Source organism: Salmo salar, chromosome 11 (genome assembly GCF_965601325.2).
Source record: "Salmo salar chromosome 11, fSalSal1, whole genome shotgun sequence".
Taxonomy (NCBI): Eukaryota; Metazoa; Chordata; class Actinopteri; order Salmoniformes; family Salmonidae; genus Salmo; species Salmo salar.
The window spans coordinates 35898211-35923428 of NC_138301.1; the positions used below are offsets into that span (position 1 = coordinate 35898211).

General features: G+C 42.9%; 2 protein-coding genes across 3 annotated transcripts; one reads left to right on the plus strand and one right to left on the minus strand.

The window, feature by feature from the left end:
- The first annotated feature begins 1219 nt into the window (after window positions 1-1219).
- spg21 (SPG21 abhydrolase domain containing, maspardin) lies at window positions 1220-7766 on the plus strand. 2 transcript variants are annotated; one of them, XM_014127570.3, is made up of 9 exons: window positions 1220-1339; window positions 1676-1800; window positions 2111-2272; window positions 3262-3342; window positions 3833-3978; window positions 4502-4610; window positions 4829-4936; window positions 5159-5299; window positions 6968-7766. In XM_014127570.3, the coding sequence occupies exons 2-9, from the start codon at window positions 1738-1740 to the stop codon at window positions 7082-7084; spliced, it is 927 nt and encodes a 308-aa protein (XP_013983045.2). In that variant the 5' UTR covers window positions 1220-1339; window positions 1676-1737; the 3' UTR covers window positions 7085-7766.
- A 1501-nt stretch (window positions 7767-9267) lies between these two features.
- On the minus strand, window positions 9268-21072 carry LOC106562643 (ankyrin repeat and death domain-containing protein 1A-like). The gene is given in 13 exon segments (XM_082957544.1): window positions 9268-11005; window positions 12044-12175; window positions 12592-12705; window positions 12708-12786; window positions 13024-13119; window positions 14909-15007; window positions 15359-15457; window positions 18272-18370; window positions 18730-18743; window positions 18833-18914; window positions 19241-19339; window positions 19842-19940; window positions 20655-21072. Coding segments are annotated over 13 exon segments (1203 nt in total). The 5' UTR covers window positions 20784-21072; the 3' UTR covers window positions 9268-10943.
- Between the last annotated feature and the right edge of the window lie 4146 nt (window positions 21073-25218).

Below are 25218 nucleotides of genomic sequence, written 5' to 3' on the forward strand. Positions count from 1 at the left end.
ACAGCCTGGTCCGACAACTCCACCTCAACTCCACCTCTATACACTGAGTGTACAAAACATCTTTCATGACATACACTGACTAGGTGAATCCAGGTGAAAGTTATGATCCCTTATTAATTTTACCTAAATCCACTTCAATCAGTGTAGATGAAGGGGACTTAGAGAAGGATTTTTAAGCCTTGAGACAATTGAGACATGGATTGTGTATGCGTGCCATTCAGAGGGTGAATGGGCAAGACAAAACATGTAAGTGCCTTTGAACAGGGTATGGTAGTAGGTGCCAGGCGCACCAGTTTGAATGTGTAAAGAACTGCACAGCTGCTGGGTTTTTCATGCTCACCAGTTTCCTGTGTGTATCAAGAATGTTCCACCAACCAAAGAACATCCAGCCAACTTGACACAACTGTGGGAAGCATTGGAGTCAACATGGGCCAGCGTCCCTGTGGAATGCTTTTGTCACCTCGTAGAGTCCATGCCCCGACAAATTGAGGCTGTTCTGAGGGCAAAAGGGGTTGCAACTCAATATTAGGAAGGTGTTCCTAATATTTTGTACACTCAATGTACAACAGACTATTACAGGTGGCTATATAAAACTATAAACAAATACGCTACCAGCGTTTGGATCTCTTAGACTTGTATCATTTCCCATTATAACCAATTTCCCTAAAACAAATATGTAGTTTGTTACATCATTGTTTCAATGATGAGTCAGTCTAAGTAAATCATTAGATCTGAAGGCAAAAATTGACCAAATCCCATGGTTTTTAAGAGATCCTATAGAATGTTGTTTGTTTGATACAGTCATTTTCAATGAGCATGTGAACATTCCAACTTGTCTCAACATTCCTTTATCAGCCTGCGAACATTCTATTGCATAGACTCCCATACAACAAAATATATAAAGATGTGAAAAACATAGAACAATTGAATGCCATCAAACCTTTGACACCCCAAAGTGGACAACTTTTTGGTCTGGCCCATTGACTATTCGCAGTAGATATATGAGCCTAAAAGGGAACACACCATGTCCTATTGTAATATCTCGGTGAACAAAATGTATACATTGGACTCATATATCCATCTTTTCTCTAATGTATAGACAAAGGTTTTAGGCTTTAGGTTTTTAATAGAAGTATGTGGTTTTAGGAGATCAATAATCGTGAAGTAAAGGAGACGAGGAGAGGAAGGAAGTAATTTAAGAATGTTGAAACACGCCCCTGGGCATCACGGAAGTGCGTGCAAGTAATGTCATATGACTTGTTCAGAACGAGAAATAAAATGTTGCTAATCCGTGGATAAAAGTGGACCTAAACGGTGAATGATATCCAAAGCAAACACGGTAATATTGACCCTATGTATTTTTACATATTTTGTTTTTGTCATTGATCATCGGTTTGCAGGTAATAACTTTGTGTAGAGAAAATCGTACCGTCGTTAGCTAACGTTACAGCTTAAGTATTCATCACGAGTGGTGACTAACGTTAGCTAGGATGGCTAACGCGAACTAGACAGAGACATGCGACAAACTAGCCAAATAAAATAAATGCAAACTGGTGTTAGCTGACGGTTCTCATCAACCCCCCCCCCCTTTAGTTACTAAAGAGATAAACAAGCACACGCTGAAGGATGGCTGATCAGTTTCAGAATCATCTTACTTCCTTCCTTCCTTTAACAGGAGGATACTTAATACCAGCCTACTAGCTGCATACTAGCCTTCGACTTCTTGTTTCCACAGAAATGGATGAGATAAGAATATCTCCTGATTACAACTGGTTCAGAAGCACAGTGCCACTGAAGAAAGTAAGCAAAAACACCATATCGCACTCCACAATAGCCTAGCTAGCTTTATCACTACAGTTGATTCAGTTGCTGGCCATTTGCATAGCCCGTATGAACTCAATACAGTAATATTTAATTGAACAGTTATACTATATATCTTCAGTTTGTTGACATTTACGAGTCCAACACAGTCTTCTTAAATATCTCTTTCATTGACGTGATCCCATCTAAAAACACAGTTGTTTGTTATAGAATTTGCTATAATATTACATGGAATGTTTTGCATTTATGGGTTGTACATTAATGTTTCACCTCTGTATCATCTCTCTAGATTATAGTGGACGACGATGACAGCAAGGTGTGGTCCTTGTATGACGCAGGCCCAAAGAGCATCAGGTGTCCCATCATATTCTTTCCCCCTGTGAGTGGGACAGCAGAGGTGTTCTTCCAGCAGGTCTTAGCCCTGACAGGCTGGGGCTACAGAGTCATCTCAGTGAGTCACTGTGAAAGAACACCTTTATGGCTTGTAATATCTTCAATTCATTAAGATATTCATCATCCACAGTCAAATGACCAAGGCACTTCTTTTGGAGTATTAGATACACCAGACTGGGTCCACTCTACAGGCTATGTGATGCTGATTTATTCAGTGTTCCAGGGCAAAGCAAACATTTTGGCTGTTAGGCCATCCTCCGTGTTTGGAATTTAAAATGAAAAGCCTTTTATATGAAGAACTTTGGTAAAACTGTATTGGGACTGTATGGTGAGAATTTAGAATTGATCAGTAATGGATGAAAGATCATGTCTAACAAATGCTGGTATTTTGACATTTGACCTACACAGTTAATATAACTAATATAACAGCAAAACTGAGGAGTGTAATTAAGTCTAATGCTTTTATAAGCATCTTTATGAAGCTGGTATATAGTTTTAATTGTGCTATAGGTTCATAAAGGTGTTTTTAGATTTTTATTGACCAAATAGTAAGAGGGAATGACAGTGGGGAAAGATAGAGGGAGGTTGTGTGAAAGGGCAGGAGGCTGGATTTGATCCCATGCCAATACTAAAGACTCATGCTGGAGGCTTTACCTCTAGACCAGCCAGGGTACAATACAAGTCTATTCTGATGTAGGAGTAGACATCTTTCACTAGGCTATATTCCAAGTGATTTTTATTTGACCCAGGCACCATTGAATGTCATGACATTAACATCACACTGAGTGGCATAGAGTTGATTCCGGTTGCTTTTCTGTAGCTGCTAGGTTCATCTAGTGCTTTTAGCTGTTAGAGATTTGGTTTTGTTTTGTTTTAGAACTGTATGCAAAAACAAGGATAAAACACATCTGAAACGGAAGAAGATTACCCAACACAGGACCATTTTGATCTAAATGTTTTAAAAAACTAGCCCCAGGGGTTCCTAGACTGGATATATTATACAAGTTCAGGTTTATGAAAATGCCTTTTTTTTTCTCTCTCGCTTAGCTGCAGTATCCTGTGTATTGGGATCTCTTGGAGTTTTGTGATGGATTCCGGAAGCTTCTCGATCACTTGCAATTGGACAAGGTTTGTATTACCATGGAAAACTTGTAACGCTAGTCTTTTATGGTTTTACAATGGTATGACCTGGAATTATGCAAAACCAACAGCTATAATGCGTTTTTAATATAATAATATATGCCATTTAGCAGACGCTTTTCTCCAAAGTGACTTAGTCATGCGTGCATACTGCATACATTTTACGTATTTGTGGCCCCGAGAATCAAACCCACAACCCTGGCAGTGCAAGCACCATGATCTACCAACTGAGCCATACAGGACCATATTATTACTATATTAATGTTATTATTACATAATACATTATTACTTGTTATAAACATATATGAGCCTTTATAATTGTCTTATTATAATTTATGTAGCAAATGTTCAATATAGTCATGATCATTATGAGACATAAGGGACTTCCATTATAAGGCGTGTCATAAGCATGTATTCTAAGTGCATCATAATGCATTAAGGCTTTAAGTAAAGTGTCAGACTATTTCTATTGTTATAGGTCCATCTATTTGGTGCTTCTCTGGGCGGCTTCCTGGCCCAGAAGTTTGCCGAGCACACACACAAGTCTCCCAGAGTCCACTCTCTGATCCTGTGCAACTCCTTCAGTGACACCTCCATCTTCAACCAGACATTGACAGCCAACAGGTACAGTCCTGGGTTGTATTCCTTAAGGAACACTGTAGCAAAATGAAAACAAGCATTTCTTATTGGACAACTCCAAGTAGTCCTGCCCTGTTTGTCTGTTTTGTTCCATTTGGTGCCTAATGAATAAGACCCTGTTTTACCCTTACCGTGCTGTGGAGGAAGAACAGGGTCGTGTTCAGTGGACAAACGTTGTGGAGCGGTGCAGATAGAAATGCCATGAATAGAGCTGACACGATTCCTTTCTCTACATGTCAGAAAGGCAACATTTTACCCTGCTGAACGCGACCCAGGTGTTTGTCAAAACGCAAAACATAGCCTTTGTTTATGGTCTATCATTACAAATGTAATATGTGTAACGTGTAGGCCTCCGTAGTTCATTAAAGTTACATGTTTGCCAGTCTTGTCTTTTTTGGTTTAGCCTTACCATTTAGCTTTGAGCCACAGAAGTTTCTCTATTCTCTACCTGTAGATCCCTGTTCTGAGTCATTCATACAGGGACGCCATGTTATTTCTTGCTTTCCAGTTTTTGGTTGATGCCCGCCTTCATGTTGAAGAAGATTGTCCTGGGGAACTTCGCTAAAGGACCTGTCGACCCCAAGATGGCCGACGCAATCGACTTTATGGTCGACAGAGTAAGTTCCAGACCTCCATTAAAGGGGTAATCTGAAATTGTTTTGGTAAACAGCTGAGGGATTGTCTAGAGAAATGTAACAGCAGAGATGCATGTTTTGGGTTTTGATGAGGTATGACAGTTACCACATCTCTCTCGCTCTCTCCACCCCTTTCTCTTTCACTCACTCTCTCTTTCGCTCTCTCTCTTTCTCTCTTCCCCCCCCCCCCCCCTCCCTAGCTGGAGAGCCTGAACCAGGGTGAGCTAGCCTCCAGACTAACACTCAACTGTCAGAACTCCTACGTGGAGCCTCACAAGATAAAGGACCTGGCCGTCACCATTATGGATGTAGGAGGAACTGCTGTTCATTTGCAGCATTTTATTTCCATTCTTGCTTACTGTACGTCTCACTTTACATATCAGTAGGGATTGGCTGTTTTGTGGCTTGTGGGTGGGTCATTGGAGCTGTAACCTGGATGTGTTCTGTGCTTATGCATATGTATGCCACTGTGTATGTGTGTAACTGTGTGTGTACTACTTGTTTGTGTGCGCGTTTCATTTGGTTTAAAGGTGTTCGACCAGAGTGCCCTGTCACACGAGGCGAAAGAGGAAATGTATAAGCTGTATCCAAATGCCAGACGGGCTCACCTCAAAACGGGTGGAAACTTCCCCTACCTGTGTAGGAGTGCTGAGGTCAACCTGTACATACAGGTGAGCACATCAGAGTTGGTAGAAAAGACACACGAACTACCATTTAAACCACCAAACTGATATGATAAATATTACACAATATATTTCATGTCAGGGGATATATATGTGATGTGACTTTCCGCTTACATTGTATTAGGAACAGAAATTCATAAGAAAGTGATGTCTGTCATCAAAATGTATTTTGTAGCACAGATGCGGCTGGTTGGGTTAGCCTGGAGAGGAAGCTGTGGCATTATCTCACCACTTTAGTAGGTTTATCTTGTATATTTCAGACTCGGCTGATGATGATAGTGTCAACTGTTCTGCTCTCACCTAAACGTGGCTAACAATTTCCCAGCCTAATTGTTACCAAATATCCAAATGGAGATTCAGTGAAAACAAATATCTGACATAGAATGATTTATCTAGAGGAGTCCTATTGCTTTAAATTAGTATAACGGCTGGATATGACTTTGGGAGTTTCAGTATAAGCAAGAATTTGATACATGCCTTCAATTGCATTAGCCTACTTTATTCCAACATTGTCATCATTCAGTGGATCATAACTAAGGTGAGTTTCTCTATCAGCGCTTTTTCTAGGCCCAATGGCTGTTTCCTCCTCTCCTCACTCTGCTGCCGCCCCGCCTCCGCTGTGTTCTCAACACCACTTTATATCAATATACAGTTTTCTAGAAATCTTTCTATTCATTTTTTGGGCATTTCATTTCTGTGATGTCAGACCAGGCCTGGGCTCGGGCTTTAGCTCACCGGGCTTCGGTCAGACCGGGATCGAATTTCAGTTCTGATGAGAACCAACCAATTGTGCTGACTTCTTGTATGTAAGGCAAGTATCCATTGTTGGTACATAGTTACTACTGTAGTTAGTTAATACCAATGTAATTACCAAGTACTAGCTGGAAATCAGGCTGTAAAAGAAAGATTTTTGTCTGTATCTCCAACCACCAGATTGTTGTCTATCTTGAATAGCACCACTAAACATAGTCAAACACTTGATACCACAGCTTCCTCTCCAGGCTAACCCAACCAGCTGCATCTGTGCTACAAGAGGTTTTGATCACTGACATCCCTTGTTAATCCCTAGTGTCAAGTGTTTGACTATGTTTTAAGTGGTGCTTTTCAAGATTGTCTGTCTGGTGTTTGGAGATGCAGCCAAAAATCTTTATTTCCAGCTAGTACTTGGTATGTACATTGGTATTAACTAACTACAGTAGTAACTATGTACCAACAATGGATACTTGACTTACATCCAAGAAGTCAGCACAATTGGTAACTATGTGGTACCAAATGGTACATAGTGATGCTTGTGGCCTATGACCGTTTAAGGTTGTTTCCATAGAAATAGCACCATAGTAGTAACACAATGAAATGGCAATAAGAAATGTGCAGGAGCCTGCACTGCTGGATTCATCACAAACCCCCATGTGTTTAATACATTAACGAGGCTACACTACTAGATGTAAAAGTCTGAGAATTGTTAGAACATTCAACAGTGTGGGGTTACCGCTCTTTCTGTCATGACTGTACTTATTTTACCTGCAAGTTAGCCTTGTACCATCATCCTGATCTCAAGCTTACATTCTGTAAGGATGGTCATATGAGGCTTCCTGCAAGTAACTTCATATGGACTATTTCTGAACATGTTGTCTCTGTCTCGATCCCTCTCCTCAGATTCACCTGCGGCAGTTCCACGGGACGCGGTACGCCGCCATCAACTCGGACATGGTGAGCGCCGAGGAGCTGGAGGTGCAGAAGAGCCACCTGGTGAATAGCGCCAACGACCAATGACGAGACTATGTTACCCAGCACCCTCTCCTCTCTCCCAGCTCTGACCGACATGCCAGAACCATAGAATCGGATTGGCTGATTCTGATTCTGTGGGGCAGAACTATGGGAACTACGTTTCCCTGACCAGCAAAACAGCCAAGAAAATGTCAACCATAGAAATTAGAATGACTGAATTCTATTTCTGTATTTCTATGATCTCAACCACCATCACCACCCAGTCGCCACTACTGGTCACACACACGGATCTATGGATCCACTTGTTAAAAAAGGTCATCTCTTCACCTGATCTCCTTTCTGTTTTTTTCTACGATATTGAATACAATCAATCCACAAGTTGAACTGATACTATTTTTACTTTACAGTTAAAAATATATTTTAATTATCACTGTTACTGTAAATAGAGCGTAATTGGCTAAGTTGCTTTGAGAGAAGAAACGCCATACGATGCCATGTTATGAACCTTTTGCCTTATGTGATATAAATCTCATGCATTTAATTGATGTTGCACTTTTGAATTCCATGTTTTTCCTTCTATGTTTCTGGTTAACTCTGCCCACCGTGGCGATACTTGGTAAGCTAGAAAACCTGCACTGATTAGATATACAGCTGAGGATGTTGGTCAGAAGAAATGATGTTTAATGTTATATTTCATTTGTAATTGAATAAAGCCTTCTTGAAAACATGCCCTGCCATGTGGGGTTTTTGTGTAATTTCAACCAACTTTCTATGCATTTATGTAGGTTGTTATACGCTGTTATGAATGCCTACATCATATTTGTGCTGGAATGATGTAAAGCACAATAAATGCATTATGCACAAGATGTCATGTTGATAGAACGTTTTCCATGATGCCGGGGGTTGGTCTATTGTTGGAATCATCAACTACATTCAGCCACAGGATGATTATTTTTTTCTTGAGCGGATGGTCATGGGGGCCGGAACATACACTACCGTTCAAAAGTTTGGGGTCACTTAGAAATGTCCATGTTTTTGAAAAAAACACTTTTTTTGTGTCCATTTAAAATAACATCAAATGGATCAGAAATACACTGTAGACATTGTTAATGTTGTAAATGACTTTTGTAGCTGGAAACTGCAGATTTTTTAAAATGGAATATCTACATAGGTGTACAGAGGCCCATTATGAGCAACCATCACTCCTGTGTTCCAATGGCATGTTGTGTTAGCTAATCCAAGTTTATAATTTTAAAAGGCTAATTGATCATTAGAAAACCCTTTTGCAATTATGTTAGCACAGTTGAAAACTGTTGTTTTGATTAAAGAAGCAATAAAACTGTCCTTTAGACTAGTTGAGTATCTGGAGCGTCAGCATTTGTGGGTTCGATTACAGGTTCAAAATGTCCAGAAACAAATAACTTTCTTCTGAAACTCGTCAGTCTATTCTTCTAAGAAATGACGTCTATTCTATGCGAGAAATTGCCAAGAAACTGAAGATCTGGTACAACGCTGTGTACTACTCCCTTCATAGAACAGCGTGAACTGGCTCTAACCAGAATAGAAAGAGGAGTGGGAGGCCCAGGTGCACAACTGAGCAAAAGGACAAGTACATTAGAGTGTCTAGTTTGAGAAACAGACGCCTCACAAGTCCTCAACTGGCAGCTTCATTAAATAGTACCCGCAAAACACCAGTCTCAACGTCAACAGTGAAGAGGCGACTCCGGGATGCTGGCCTTCTAGGCAGAGTTCCTCTCTCCAGTGTCTGCAGTCTGAGATATGGCTTTTTCTTTGCAACTCTGCATAGAAGGCCAGTATCCCAGAGTTGCCTCATTAACAATGTCTACACTGTCTTTCTGATCAATTTGATGCTATTTTAATGGACCAAAAATGTGCTTTTCTTTCAAAAACAAGGACATTTCTAAGCGACCCCAAACTTTTGAGCGGTAGTGTAATTACAAATTATTTGTAAACTGCAAATGAAATGAGCCGCAAGAAGCCCAAACAGACATAATATTGGGATATAACATACTTTCAGACCTTGCTTATCACGTGTCTCTATTATTCCTGGAAATAATTGGGAACAGATTTACCAAATTAAAATCAATTGAAGCTGATTTCTTGGTGTTTTTACAGTTTGTTATATTCAACAATGAAAATGCAAAAAAACAAAACAACATTGTTCAGAAAACTTGGGAGGCCAAAGAAAACCACAGAATTTGGCCTGCAGGCTGCCAGTTGGGGAACCCTGGTCTAGTGGTAGTGCTGCTGCCCCCTGGACCACATATGACAGTGAAGGCAGCAGTTTGATCCCCTGTTCCACCACTCACTCTCCACTATATCCCTGTTATCTACAGTGAGGGAAAAAAGTATTTGATCCCCTGCTGATTTTGTATGTTTGCCTACTGACAAGGAAATTATCAGTCTAATTTTAATGGTAGGTTTATTTGAACAGAGACAGAGAGACAGAATAACAACAAAAAATCCAGAAAAACGCATGTCAAAAATGTTATAAAATGATTTGCATTTTAATGAGAAAAAAGAACTGTCAATCTCCCTCGGCCTGGGGCTCCATGCAAGATCTCACCTCGTGGAGATGCAATGATCATGAGAACGGTGAGGAATCAGCCCAGAACTACACGGGAGGATCTTGTCAATGATCTCAAGGCAGCTGGGACCATAGTCACCAAGAAAACAATTGGTAACACACTACGCCGTGAAGGACTGAAATCCTGCAATGCCCGCAAGGTCCCCCTGCTCAAGAAAGCACATATACATGCCCGTCTGAAGTTTGCCAATGAACATCTGAATGATTCAGAGGACAACTGGGTGAAAGTGTTGTGAAAACCAGACAATGTTTGGTTTCACCACAATTTGCCTCATGCAGCGCGACACATCTCCTTCACATAGAGTTGATAAGGCTGTGGAATGTTGTCGCACTCCTCTTCAATGGCTGTGCGAAGTTGTTGGATATTGCCGGGAACTGGAACACTGTCATACACGTCGATCCAGAGCATCCCAAACGGGCTCAATGGGTGACATGCCTGGAGAGTATTCAGGACATGGAAGAACTGGGAAATGTTCAGCTTCCAGGAATTGTGTATAGATCCTTGCGACATGGGGCTGCGCATTATCATGATGAAACATGAGGTGATGGCAGCGGATGAATGGCATGACAATGGGCCTCAGGATCTCGTTTCGGTATCTCTGTGCATTCAAATTGCCATCGATAAAATGCAATTGTGTTCGTTGTCTGTAGCTTATGCCGGCCCATACCATAACCCCACCGCCACCATGGGGCTTTCTATTCACAATGTTGACATCAGTAAACCACTCGCTCACACAACGCCATACATGTGGTCTGTGTTTGTGAGGCCGGTTGGACGTACTGCCAAATTCTCTCAAATGACTTGAGGCTTATGGACATTAAATTATCTGGCAACAGCTCTGGTGGACATTCCTGCAGTCAGCATTCCAATTTCACGCTCCCTGAAAACATGAGACATCTGTGGCATTGTGTTGTGTGACAAATCTGCACATTTTGGAGTGGCCTTTTATCGTTCCCAGCACAAGGTACACCAGTGTAATGATCATGCTGTTTAATCAGCTTATTGGTATGCCACACCTGTCAGGCAGATGGATTATCTTGGCAAAGGAGAAATGCTCACTAACAGGGATGTAAACAAATTTGTGAACAACATTTGAGAGAAATAAGCTTTTTGTGTATATGGAACATTTCTGGGATCATTTATTTCAGCTCATTAAACATGGGACCAACACTTTACATGTTGCATTTATATTTTTGTTCAATGTGTTAACTTTATTCAGACACTATTTTTAGTTTTGAACCCTGGAATGGCCATTTATTCCTGCAGTATATCAGTGTGGTTCAGGATGGACTTGTTCACATGGCGGTGCATTTCTTGGGAGAGCTTGTGTCTGCATTTGCCTTCTGTCTGATGCTTTCTGTTGAAAAAGAAAAAGGAAACTTCTTTGTTCGTTCAAGTTGACCTACGGACCATTACTGGTAGAGATGATAAAAGATGGTCAATCCAGCATTTAATGTACTTATGTAATTAATAACCACAATATCAGTGGTGGAAAAAGTACTAAATTGTCATACTTGAGTAAAAGTACAACTAAATACTATACATCAAATTCCTTATATTAAGCAAACCAGACGATTCTTGTTTTTAAAATTTACGGACAGCCAGGGGCACACTCCAAAACTCAGACATAATTTATAAACGCAGCATTTGTGTTTAGTGAGTCCGCCAGAAAAGTGGCAGTAGGGATGAAAACCCGTTATATTGGTACGTGAATTGGATTATATTGCTGTCCTACCTGAGCACTCGAAATGTGACCAGTGCTTTTGGGTGACAGGGAAAATGTATGGGAGTAAAAAGTACATATTTGCTTTAGGACTGTATTAGAATAAAAGTAAAAGTTGTCAACAATATAAATAATAAAGTAAAGTACAGATACCCTTTCAAAGTACAGAAATACAGCCGGTATGATGGATTTTGCATCATATGATGCAAAACGCAAAACACAGCATCATATGATGCAAAATGCATCTTACCGGCTGTATTTCTGTACTTTTATATATCATGAAAACTTCATTGCTGACATGCAAAACATTTTAGGACTATATCAACAATGGGCTAATGAAACAAATACCAAAAGATAGGGTAGTTTAAGTAGTACTTAAAAGTATTTTTACTTAGTTACTTTACACCACTGCATAATATGCTCAGAAAGCTTTTGGACAACTACCTTCCCCAGGCTAGACAGCAGTGTGGTCTAGAGGGAAGCTGGGCAGTGTTCAGTAGGCATGAAATGAGCGACAATGATTGGACAGTACAGTCTGATAAGAACATCCATTATTGTTTTTGATTAAAAAATATATATTTTCGCCCATTGTGCCTATTAAAGACAACCCCTGTTGCTCAGGTTCGAATACCTGATGGGTGTTGACTCCCGTCCCCCGTTCCATTGACTCACCAGCTAGGTCGGTCCTGTAGATCACCGCCAGTCCCTCATACAGGCCTTCCATTGGGTTCTCCCCTGCGATGACTACTCCATGCAGCCAGATCAGCAACATACGGTGCCCATGCTCCTTGAAGCTCTTTGTACCTAACATATGTGAATGTCATAAGAGAGTTATCATATAAAATAGGTGGGCTACAATAAGGACAGTTCTGGGCTTAAGTGCCTTGCTCAAGGGCACACCGGCAGGAGATGGTACCTGGGATCTGTCAATTAACCCTCTAGGTTGAACCAGCAACCTACTGGCTACTGGTCAGCCTCTCTAACCTAAAGACTACTTGCCCACCCAGGCTGCTAACTCCTTATTCATTAGGCTCTTTGGTGTTTGCAGATCTGAAGGAATCATATGAATGTAAGCAATATGGTGGAAGCTCCCTTAAAATCAGATAGAAAGCTAGATGGAAAAATCTCATTTTCACTTAGACCTATGTGATTGCTTCAGATTTGAAAATTACAACGAGCTAGGGGCTGGGGGTTATTTCTAGACCAAGCCAATGCTTCACCTGTCCACTGCTGCTCTATGGAGCGTATGTGGGCATCCGTAAAGCCCCAGTGCTGTGCGAGGCTCTTCCACTCCCCGCGGGACAGGTCTTTGGTGGCCAGCCTCCACGTGACAGGTGCTGGGTCTCCACCTGGTGGTCCTGTTTAAAGCTCAGCTGCTTCCCCAGCCACGAATCACCATCGCTAATCACGTTGTCCTGGTACACAAAGAAAGGGTGTGAGTTTGAGATTGACTGTATTGCAGTTGGGCTGAGAAGCAGACTGCTATTTGATTCTGAAATACTAAAACACTCATCCCGGAATCGTGATGATCTGGTACAGCTGCGAAGCCCTAAAGTAGTCGATCTCAACATGCACAAAGTAGAGCTGCAGGCGTTACCTTGCAGTTCAATGATGGAAAGAGTTTTTACATTTGTCTTTAAATATGAACGTACCTTTTCCCACTTGTAAAACCGGTCTGCTTTGATGATCATGTCCACTAAGATGACATGGTTTCCTCTGGCTGCCACCTCCAGAGAAGTCTTCCCCTGCTGAGAGTACCAACACACAGCCACAACACTGGATTCAATATGACACACAGTACACCACCTGGGTCCTGTTCATTAGCACTAATTCACCTGGGGCCTGGGTCCTGTTCATTAGCACTAATTCACCTGGGTCCTGGGTCCAGTTCATTAGCACTAAGTCACCTGGGTCCTGGGTCCTGTTCATTAGCACTAATTCACCTGGGTCCTGTTCATTAGCACTAATTCTCCTGGGTCCTGTTCATTAGCACTAATTCTTCTGGGTCCTGGGTCCAGTTCATTAGCACTAAATCACCTGGGTCCTGGTCATTAGCACTAATTCACCAGGGTCCTGTTCATTAGCACTGATTCACCTTGGTCCTGGGTCCAGTTCATTAGCACTAATTCACCTGGGTCCTGTTCATTAGCACTAATTCCCCTGGATCCTGGGTCCAGTTCATTAGCACTAATTCACCTGGGTCCTGTTCATTAGCATCAATTCTCCTGGGTCCTGGGTCCAGTTCATTAGCACTAAATCACCTGGGTCCTGGTCATTAGCACTAATTCACCAGGGTCCTGTTCATTAGCACCAATTCTCCTGGGTCCTTGGTCCAGTTCATTAGCACTAATTCACCTGGGTCCTGTTCATTAGCACCAATTCTCCTGGGTCCTGGGTCCAGTTCATTAGCACTAATTCGCCTGGGTCCTGTTCTTTAGCACTAATTCACCTGGGTCCTGTTCATTAGCACCAATTCTCCTGGGTCCTGGGTCCAGTTCATTAGCACTAATTCACCTGGGTCCTGTTCATTAGCACCAATTCTCCTGGGTCCTGGATCCAGTTCATTAGCACTAATTCACCTGGGTCCTGTTCATTAGCACCAATTCTCCTGGGTCCTGTTCATTAGCACTAATTCACCTGGGTCTTGTTCATTAGAACTAATTCACCTGGGTCGTGGGTCTTGTTCATTAGCACTAATTCACCTGGGTCGTGGGTCCAGTTCATTAGCACTAATTCACCTGGGTCGTGGGTCCAGTTCATTAGCACTAATTCACCTGGGTCGTGGGTCCAGTTCATTAGCACTTATTCGGGGGGAAACAGTGAAATGAGAGGTACTACCTAAACTTGTCTAATAAGTAATACTTGTTATTGTTTTCTGTTGCAAAATGTTTTTCTCCGGTGTGCTCTGACTAACAGGATCCTGGCATAGTCTTCAGACTGGAATTCAATAATGCTTGAGCCCTTTAAACACACGCTAATTATTTCATTAAACCAGTGAGACACTGGCTGGTCCCATACTACACAAAGAGCCCATGAGATGTTAACCTAGTCTCAGGGCTTTTATGCACAGGAGGAAGTGTCTGCTGTGCCAGACTGATGAGATTTGAAAATAGAAGCTTTCTTAGAAATTGTGCTTAAGTGTGTTGGGATGTCTGATGTTAAATGTTTGTATTATATGAGGTTATTTTAATACACAGCATTGTTTCCAATGCAATTTTACCATCAAGGAAAATAAAGTTGACATTATTGAATCTTTATTGCAAGTGTGACTGTAAGTGAAACACGTTATCTGTATTGATACGATTTAGATACCATATCTTCAGTGATTGATACCCTCAATGAGCTGTCCAATGACATTGGAAATTAGATAACACATTTCAAGAGGTTTTTATCCACACTTTATTAACAATCCATTACAACTCCCACATACAGGCGTTCTTGTTTGCTCCGCCATGTTTTAATGGATCACTTCACTTCTAAAGGTAAATAAAAAACAAGATAAAAAATGACCCTTTAAAATGAGATTAAATCCAATACCTTATCCAGTAGTTTGAGGTTAACGCCAGCTATGAGGATCATCTCAGCGATGTCCTGTCTTCCATGCTCTGCTGCGATGTGCAGGGCTGTCTGGAGCCTCTGTAAGGAAGGAGGGAGAGAGGGAAGGGGGGGAGAAAAAGAAAGGGAGAAAAAACGAGAGAGTGAGACAGAGAAAGAGAGAGGAGAAAAAAAAGAAAGAGATAGACGAATTAGGTCATTAGTGTTACAAGTGTTATGGCACTTTACCTTAATGCTAATGTAAACAACATCAAACACAGATCACAGCCAACTCATGATGGGTTATCACGCAATACGATGACTCAGAATCGATACAGACACTTTAAGGTACACGATGCACCGTTGGTTTAACAAATCATTGAATGCATTGCATAGAATGTTTACATAGAGTAAGGTCACGTAACGCCCATAGAGAGTGGAAACATTACTCACATTGTCAGATATGTCCAGGTCACATTCAGCGTCTATTAGCAGCCGTACCACCTCAGTGTGATTGTTGAGCACAGCGATGTGAAGAGGGGATGTGTGTTGCTGTTCAAAACACAAGGTAAAATTAGATCCACATTGATGGTTACCACATACAACAGATGCCACGTAAATAATAATAATAATTTGTTACATTTGTAAAGCGCTTTTCATTATGCAAGAATAATCTCAAAGTGCATAAAATTAAATTTCAACTAGGAAATACAGTAAAATATAGATCTTTTTAATGATAATATAACAAACAAGACATTTCAAAATATATAACAATATCATGAAAACAACAATAGGAGTCTAGGAACGAGGCTCGTCCAGCCGATAGAGATGAGTCTTAAGGCCTGCTTTAGGAACGAGGCTAGTCCAGCCGATAGAGATGAGTCTTAAGGCCTGCTTTAGGAACGAGGCTAGTCCAGCCGATAGAGATGAGTCTTAAGGCCTGCTTTAGGAACGAGGCTAGTCCAGACGATAGAGATGAGTCTTAAGGCCTGCTTTAGGAACGAGGCTAGTCCAGCCGATAGAGATGAGTCTTAAGGCCTGCTTTAGGAACGAGGCTAGTCCAGCCGATAGAGATGAGTCTTAAGGCCTGCTTTAGGAACGAGGCTCGTCCAGCCGATAGAGATGAGTCTTAAGGCCTGCTTTAGGAACGAGGCTAGTCCAGCCGATAGAGATGAGTCTTAAGGCCTGCTTTAGGAACGAGGCTAGTCCAGCCGATAGAGATGAGTCTTAAGGCCTGCTTTAGGAACGAGGCTAGTCCAGACGATAGAGATGAGTCTTAAGGCCTGCTTTAGGAACGAGGCTAGTCCAGCCGATAGAGATGAGTCTTAAGGCCTGCTTTAGGAACGAGGCTAGTCCAGCCGATAGAGATGAGTCTTAAGGCCTGCTTTAGGAACGAGGCTAGTCCAGCCGATAGAGATGAGTCTTAAGGCCTGCTTTAGGAACGAGGCTAGTCCAGCCGATAGAGATGAGTCTTAAGGCCTGCTTTAGGAACGAGGCTAGTCCAGCCGATAGAGATGAGTCTTAAGGCCTGCTTTAGGAACGAGGCTAGTCCAGACGATAGAGATGAGTCTTAAGGCCTGCTTTAGGAACGAGGCTAGTCCAGACGATAGAGATGAGTCTTAAGGCCTGCTTTAGGAACGAGGCTCGCCAGCCGATAGAGATGAGTCTTAAGGCCTGCTTTAGGAACGAGGCTAGTCCAGCCGATAGAGATGAGTCTTAAGGCCTGCTTTAGGAACGAGGCTAGTCCAGACGATAGAGATGAGTCTTAAGGCCTGCTTTAGGAACGAGGCTCGTCCAGCCGATAGAGATGAGTCTTAAGGCCTGCTTTAGGAACGAGGCTAGTCCAGCCGATAGAGATGAGTCTTAAGGCCTGCTTTAGGAACGAGGCTAGTCCAGCCGATAGAGATGAGTCTTAAGGCCTGCTTTAGGAACGAGGCTAGTCCAGACGATAGAGATGAGTCTTAAGGCCTGCTTTAGGAACGAGGCTAGTCCAGCCGATAGAGATGAGTCTTAAGGCCTGCTTTAGGAACGAGGCTAGTCCAGCCGATAGAGATGAGTCTTAAGGCCTGCTTTAGGAACGAGGCTAGTCCAGCCGATAGAGATGAGTCTTAAGGCCTGCTTTAGGAACGAGGCTAGTCCAGCCGATAGAGATGAGTCTTAAGGCCTGCTTTAGGAACGAGGCTAGTCCAGCCGATAGAGATGAGTCTTAAGGCCTGCTTTAGGAACGAGGCTAGTCCAGACGATAGAGATGAGTCTTAAGGCCTGCTTTAGGAACGAGGCTAGTCCAGACGATAGAGATGAGTCTTAAGGCCTGCTTTAGGAACGAGGCTCGCCAGCCGATAGAGATGAGTCTTAAGGCCTGCTTTAGGAACGAGGCTAGTCCAGCCGATAGAGATGAGTCTTAAGGCCTGCTTTAGGAACGAGGCTAGTCCAGACGATAGAGATGAGTCTTAAGGCCTGCTTTAAATGCACCAACAGTCTGAGCAGCTTTGAGATTGTCATTGAGGGAGTTCCAGAGGTGTGGTACGTGGGAGGAACAAAGAGGTGTAATGAGTTCGCACTCAAAAAGACGTTGCATAAAGCTTACTTCATTATTCAATGTGTTTTATAATGTTCACTGCATCAGGGATCGCTTACACAGACGGGTATTCAGTGAGAACCCAATACACCTCTTTGTTTGTCTGAATTGGCGGGTTTTACGCACCAGCCAAGCTTCTGGGAGAGTATGATGGTTCTCTTTTGATTAGTGGTACGTGGGAGGAAAAGGCCTGTTGTACTGTAGCTTGTGGTCTTGTTTCAGACACAAACTAAAACAAAGATCTATGGAGAGAACCTATTCTGCACTGAGGCACTGAAAAAACACCTTTGTGTCTTGGGCGGATCCAGCGGTCTAAGCTGCTGCCTCCAGGACCCTACTGCTGCAGCATGGGTTTAAAACTAGCAAACTAGCATGTCAGAACACCTGTTTATTGACTCTCTCTATCCAATACAACAAACATATGAGAGGAGTGGGACTGCCCTACTCCTTAAAAAATAAAATAAATAAAACACTTTTACTGAAAACGGAAAACATCAATATAGGACATGCACTGAATTATACAAACAAATGTGGCACCAATTCTCTGAGTTGGAAATAGTTAGGACAAAGAGAAAGTGGAAAGGGGACATGGTGCAGATGCTGAACCCTACTGGTATATTCTGAGTTGTTAGGCTTAACTAAAAGACCTGGCTGTTCACTATTGTAGTATGAAAGAGGAGCTAACCAAGTTGCAATAAGTGCTACCAACTATTCCTACACAGGAGCTAACCAATGCACAAACTAGTGCAGTATGTACAGTATGGATGAAAGTTGGCTTGTATACTCACACCATCCACCGTGTCTGTGTTGATGCCTGCCTCCAGCAGCAGACTGGTCTCCCTCTCAAAGCCGTGCTGGGCCACGTAGTGGAGGGCATTCATATTCTTCTGCACAGACAACAACATAGTGGGACAGGTCACAGTTCAGACTCACTAACGTACCTCTCAGTCTCACACATTAGTTGTCACTTTGACATTATACCTGTAATGATCAATGATTATCTATCTACCCAATTATCTATCTATCTATCCATCTCAGATTCAGTCTTAAATGTAAATGTGATAATCAGGTACCACTTTAAACTAATTACAATTTACAAGTCTTAACAAAGTCTTTATAAACCCTTTCTAAGACATATTTAGATGCTTTAGAAATAATGTATTATCATCCATGCCTGTCTCTGCAAGAGTTTTAACATCAATGTCTTGGAAGAGAATGTCCCAGTCAGTGCATAGGAAGCACCCACTTCTAGGTGGTCCTCTGTCCATACATTTACAGCTATATGAACAGATAGATGAATGCTCTATAAAGCCTTTATAAGTTATAGTTCATTGGAAGTTGACCCTCACGTTTGTCAGCTGCTTCCAGCAGTAGTTTGACACATTCATAGTGACCTCCATCAGAGGACAGGTGCAGAGGTGTCAGTCCGTCCTGGAGAACCAAATATCATGTCACAACAGGCCTCCATCAGCTTTACATTCTATCAACAGAATAGGGAATAATCAACAATATAAAATTGAACAAGTAGCAGTAACCCTAATTGTTATTATAGTAAAATAGAATTTATTATTTCCTGGCAAAATAAAGGTTTAAAAGCAAAACATAAATTAATAGTTAACTTTTTTCTCTCGTCATTACCCCTATAAAGTGAAGCAGGAACCACGACAGCTAAAATGCATTGAATATAAAATCTAGTTTCTGGGCTGCTTTTTACCCCACACCACACCTGACACAGTGACAATATGTTCTTTACTCACTATGTTTCTCTCATCAATGTCCACTCCTGTCTCAACTAACTTCTGCAGGACCTCTTTATGTCCATGCTTGGCTGCTAGATGGATGGCCATGTTTTCATCCTATACAATACATAAAAACACATCAAAGACATCATGTTATATTTACATGATAACATCTTAGTTACACACACACACACACACACACACACACACACACACACACACACACACACACACACACACACACACACACACACACACACACACACACACACACACATACACACACACACACACACACACACACACACACACACACACACACACACACACACACACACACACACACACACACACACACGAAAAGTAATGCAAACACGTTTTCCAAAGGTGTTTAAAGTTCATGTTTACTCTCTCGCTACTGTAACACTAGCCTAATCATGTATTCACCTATAAGTGTGTGTGTGTGTGTGTGTGTGTGTGTGTGTGTGTGTGTGTGTGTGTGTGTGTGTGTGTGTGTGTGTGTGTGTGTGTGTGTGTGTGTGTGTGTGTGGGTGTGTGTCTGTGTGTGTGTGTGTGTGTATGTGTGTGTGTGTGTACATGTGTCAACGTCTGAACCTACCTTATCCTTGAGGCCGTGAGTGCAGCCCATACCGATGAGGAACTCAACCACCTCTAGCTGTCCATGTTCTGCAGCCAGGTGAAACGCTGTCTTCCCAGACTGACAGAAAAACAGGTAGTGAGGGATTAACTATAAGAAGATAGTAACAGTAATGACAGTAATGACAACATCGCAGTACGACCAAATGACACTAATGACAATATGACCAAATTATAGTATGAAAGTATTGACAGTATGGAATAACAGAGTGTCTTCTGTTCTGCCCCAAGCAGGGCTCGAACTCATAACCTCCTGCACAAACACACAAGCCAACCGTTTTAGCCAACAGAGCAAGGGACTTATCTGTCACTCTGTAAGCGACAGTTGGCTGTTGGGGGGGGGGGGGGGGGGCTTGATGTCCCTGATGTCCAGCCAACATGCGACAAGCAGGTTTGACATCCTAGTAAACACATCTAACATGGCACAGGATAAATAAAAGGTAGCATAGTAAACCCTTAAGGTATCTATTGTGCACAGAGCGTGGTGATACTGCATTAATCAAATTCTTAAAGTAAACAAGATTTTTTTAATTGTGTCATCATCAATTTTCCTTGTAAATCCTGTAACCAGGCAGGGTTGAGACTAAAGCACAGACGGGGAGAGTATAAGGAAAGGAAAGCCCTAGAACAGTACTGGGAAAGTCTTGGGAAAGGAAAGCACTCCCAGGAAAATACAAGAAGTTCAAGGAATTTGCTAGGAAAGGTCTTTGAAAGGACTAGGAAAGTGCAGAAAGCGTGCTAGTAAAGAACCGGTTGTGTGGTGTGGGGCAGTCACATTGTCCACCCTGTCCAGCAGTACGTCCTCTACTTGGTCCTCCATGATGAACTCCAGCACTCTGCTATGACCCCGCTGGGCGGCACAGTGCAGCAGGCCCAGCCCATTCTGACAGAGAGACGGATACATAACATATTATAAGTCTTCTTATAATACAAAAATAAATTATAAGACAGAAATGACGAAAAGCCGCCTCAAGTGGTGTGATCTGGAAAAACTTGCCCCGAACCGAGTGAGATGGAGGACATTTGTCAATGGCCTATGCTCCTCATAAGTCAAGTAAGTCAGTCAATTATTATGACATATAAATCAACTTATAGAGCATTATATTTGCAAGCTTTAAATGCGCAATATGCAGAAATTGCTCCGCCATTGCCTGGTTGCTAAAATTCAAAAATGTTTGTGAATGTTATTTTTCAAATTAAACTCTTTATGTCAATGTATCATTCTTTGAGGGTCTAATTACACCATAACACACTGGTCTGACACAACCCTGCAAAACACATTATGCTGGCTTGCAAAGTGATGTTTAATTTTGGGGGGAATCCAGTCAGAGTAAGGATATCCTAAATTGACTGCTGGGGTAGAGAAGTTTGATTAACGAGACCTAAATCATCTAAACTGGAACAGCCATCTCAGTAACTGGTGCAATAAGTCCAACTACTAACAGATTGGATTAGTTCAGAAAAATGTAGCATAAGATTAATCAACAAACAATTCTGAAAATCAACCTGCTGGGAAATATGAAGATGATAGGTTTGGTTTTGAGAAAACATGAATTTGTAATTTTACTCAAGAAGCTTGTTCAAATTCAGCTAACTTCGAGCAGTGTTTATTGAGTGAACAAACTTTAACACATTAGCTCTTGTCCTTTTGAAGTCCACCCAACTCACAGAGTACCCCTGATTAAGCAATTGGTTAAGTTGGCTTTTCTTTTGTGTGCATAGGCGTGAATATAAACAGCATATTATTTGCCTGAATTCCACAAGCTATAACTAGTTACAATTAGACACAATTGTAACACAATAGACACAATTAAAACACTAAAAAACCATTAAGGAAATTGCATGATGTAGTCCTATCTGCGTTTTTACATCATTAGGGGTAGGATCCGTTCCATTGAATTTGGTGAATTAATGTAATTAATTGAATGACTTACTTTGTTTTCACAGATGAGTATTTGCTCAGAGGCCACGAGGATCTGTAGGATCTTGAAGCGACCGAACCAGGCTGCCAGTAGCAGAGCATTCATACCAAACTGAGAAGGGACAGCATATTATAGAAATAGAATTAAGGCCGACGCTGCGCGACCAAAGGTAACCCCCCATTTTACCCCCGTCCCGCCCCTCAGAGGTAAAGAACTGAATCATGTTCTGTTCATGTGTTACTAACACACACATTTTCTAAGTAGCTGCTGCTGTTCACTTTACTCACCCTCTTCTGGACCTGCAGCCAATTTGATCTCCATGGTTATGTAGCTGTCACGTTCTGACCAGTAAAAGGGGTTATTTGTTATTGTAGTTTGGTCAGGACGTGGCAGGGGTGTGTTTGTTTTGTGTTGTCGGGTTTTTTGGGGTATTGTTCTATGTTTTGTATTTCTATGTTCGTATTTCTAGTATTTGTATTTCTATGTTAGTTTTGGGAACGACCTCCAATTAGAAGCAGCTGGTTGTCATTGCTTCTAATTGGAGGCCATATTTATATGGGTTTATTTTCTCTTGTATTGGTGGGTGATTGTTCCATGTATAGGCAAGGTTACCTTACAGGACTGTCGTGCGTTTTCTTGTTTTGTTTCAGTGTTCACGTATGAATAAAAATATAAGTATGGACACTTACCACACTGCGTATTGGTCCGATATTTCTTACTCTTCATCAGAAGACGAATCGTATGACAGAATCACCCACCAAACGAGGACCAAGCAGCAGAGGAGGGAGCAGCAGGAGGTGTATACGGAGTCATGGACTTGGGAGGAGATACTGGCTGGAGAAGGACCATGGAGGAAGACTGGAGAGGATCGAGAACGTTATTCGGAAACACGGCTGGCAAGGAAGCCTGAGAGGCAGCCCCAAAACATTTTTTGGGGGGGGGCACACGGGTAAGTTGGCTAGGCCAGGAAGGGGACCTGAGCCAACTTCCCATGCTTATTATGGGGAGCATCGGACCAAGAAAACACCACTCTGCGGAGATACGCACTGTATCACCAGTGCGCACCTATAGGCCGGTGCGGTCGATACCAGCACTTCGCCCGTGCTGGGCTAGGGTAACTATCCAGCCAGAACGGGTTATGCAGGCTGTGTCCTTCAGACCTCCAGTGCGTAGTCAAGGCCCCGTGTATCCAGTTCCTGCTCCTCGCACTAGCTTTGAGGTGCGTGTCCCTAGTCTGGCGCCTCCAAAGCCAGCCCCACGCACCAGGCCTGTAGTGCGTCAGCCCAGTCCAGCTCGTCCTGCTCCTGCTCCTTGCACTAGCCCTGTGGTGCGTGTCCCTAGTCTGGCGCCTCCTAAGCCAGCCCCACGCATCAGGCCTTCAGTGCGCAGTCACTGTTCAGAGCTTCCGGCAACAGTGCCCTGTCCAGAGTGTCCGGCAACAGTGCCCCGTCCAGAGTGTCCGGCAACAGTGCCCCGTCCAGAGCTTCCAGGCGATAGTTCCCCGTCTAAAGATGGCCCACAGTCCGGAGCCAGCAGAGACGGCCCACAGTCCGGAACCGACAGAGACGGCCCACAGTCCGGAACCGACAGAGACGGCCCACAGTCCGGAACCGACAGAGTCGCCCTCCAGTCCGGAACCAGCGCAGCCAGAGTCGCCCTCCAGTCCGGAACCAGCGCAGCCAGAGTCGCCCTCCAGTCCGGAACCAGCGCAGCCAGAGTCGCCCTCCAGTCCGGAACCAGCGCAGCCAGAGTCGCCCTCCAGTCCGGAACCAGCGCAGCCAGAGTCGCCCTCCAGTCCGGAACCAGCGCAGCCAGAGTCGCGCTCCAGTCAGGGACCAGCGCAGCCAGAGTCGCCCTCCAGTCCGGAACCAGCGCAGCCAGAGTCGCCCTCCAGTCCGGAACCAGCGCAGCCAGAGTCGCCCTCCAGTCCGGAACCAGCGCAGCCAGAGTCGCCCTCCAGTCCGGAACCAGCGCAGCCAGAGTCGCCCTCCAGTCCGGAACCAGCGCAGCCAGAGTCGCCCTCCAGTCCGGAGCTCACAGAGTCGCCCTCCAGTCCGGAGCTCCCAGAGTCGCCCTCCAGTCCGGAGCTCCCAGAGTCGCCCTCCAGTCCGGAGCTCCCAGAGTCGCCCTCCAGTCTGGAGCTCCCAGAGTCGCCCTCCAGTCCGAGGTCTCCAGTGACGCGCTTCAGCCTGAGGTCTCCAGTGACGCGCTTCAGCCCGAGGTCTTCAGCGGGGGTGGACATTTGTAAACATTTCTAAAAACATAATTACACTTTGACATTATGAGGTATTGTGTGTAGGCCAGTGACACAAAATCTCAATTTAATCCATTTTAAATTCAGGTCGTAACACAACAACATTTGGAAAAAGTCAAGGGGTGTGAATACTTTTTGAATGTAATGTATACAGTGCATTCGGAAAGTATTCAGACCACTTTACTTTTTTCAAATTTTGTTATGTTACAGCCTTATTCTAAAATGGATTAAACACTTTTTTCCCTCATCAATCTACACACAATATCCCATATTGACAAAGAAAAAACAGGGTTTTAGAATTGTTGTCACGTCCTGACCAGTAAAAGGGGTTATTTGTCATTGTAGTTTGGTCAGGGCGTGACAGGAGGTGTTTGTTTTGGTGTTTCTGGGTTTAGGTTCTATGTTATCTATTTCTATGTTTATATCTAGTTTTCTATTTCTATGTTGGTGTTCTTGGCAATGACATCCAATTAGAGGCAGCTGGTTGTCGTTGTCTCTAATTGGAGGCCATATTTAGTTGTGTTTGTTTCACTTGTGTTTTGTGGGTGGTTGTATTTTCTGTATAGCCTGGGAGCCTTATGGAACTGTTTTCGTCGTTTGTTTATTTTTTTAAAGTGTTTTCTTTAATAAATTAAGAAGATGAGCACTTTACCCGCTGCGCCTTGGTCCAATCCCTACGACGCCCATGACAATTGTTTTCAAGCTATGAGACTCGAAATTGAGCTCAGGTGCATCCTGTTTCCATACAACTTGATTGGAGTCCACCTGTGGTAAATTCAACTTATTGGACATGATTTGAAAAGGCACACGCCTGTCTATATAAGGTCCCACAGTTGACAGTGGATGTCAGAGCAAAAATCTGCTATGGGATCCCCCATGGCTCCTAACTATGCTAATTTGTATGTGGGATACATGGAGAAACAGTCTATTTTCAATCCTCTCAAAAATGTTTTCTTGCCTTACATCATTATTTGGAAACGGTATATTGATGATATTTTTGTTCTATGGAGGGGTGATGCAAAACAGCTCCAGGCATTCCATGCTTTTCTTAACTCCTGTTCTGAACATTTGAGATTTACTATGTAATCTGATACACGTCAAATCAGTTTTCTTGATCTTCTGATCTTGTGTGAAAATAACGTTCTATACACTGATCTTTACAG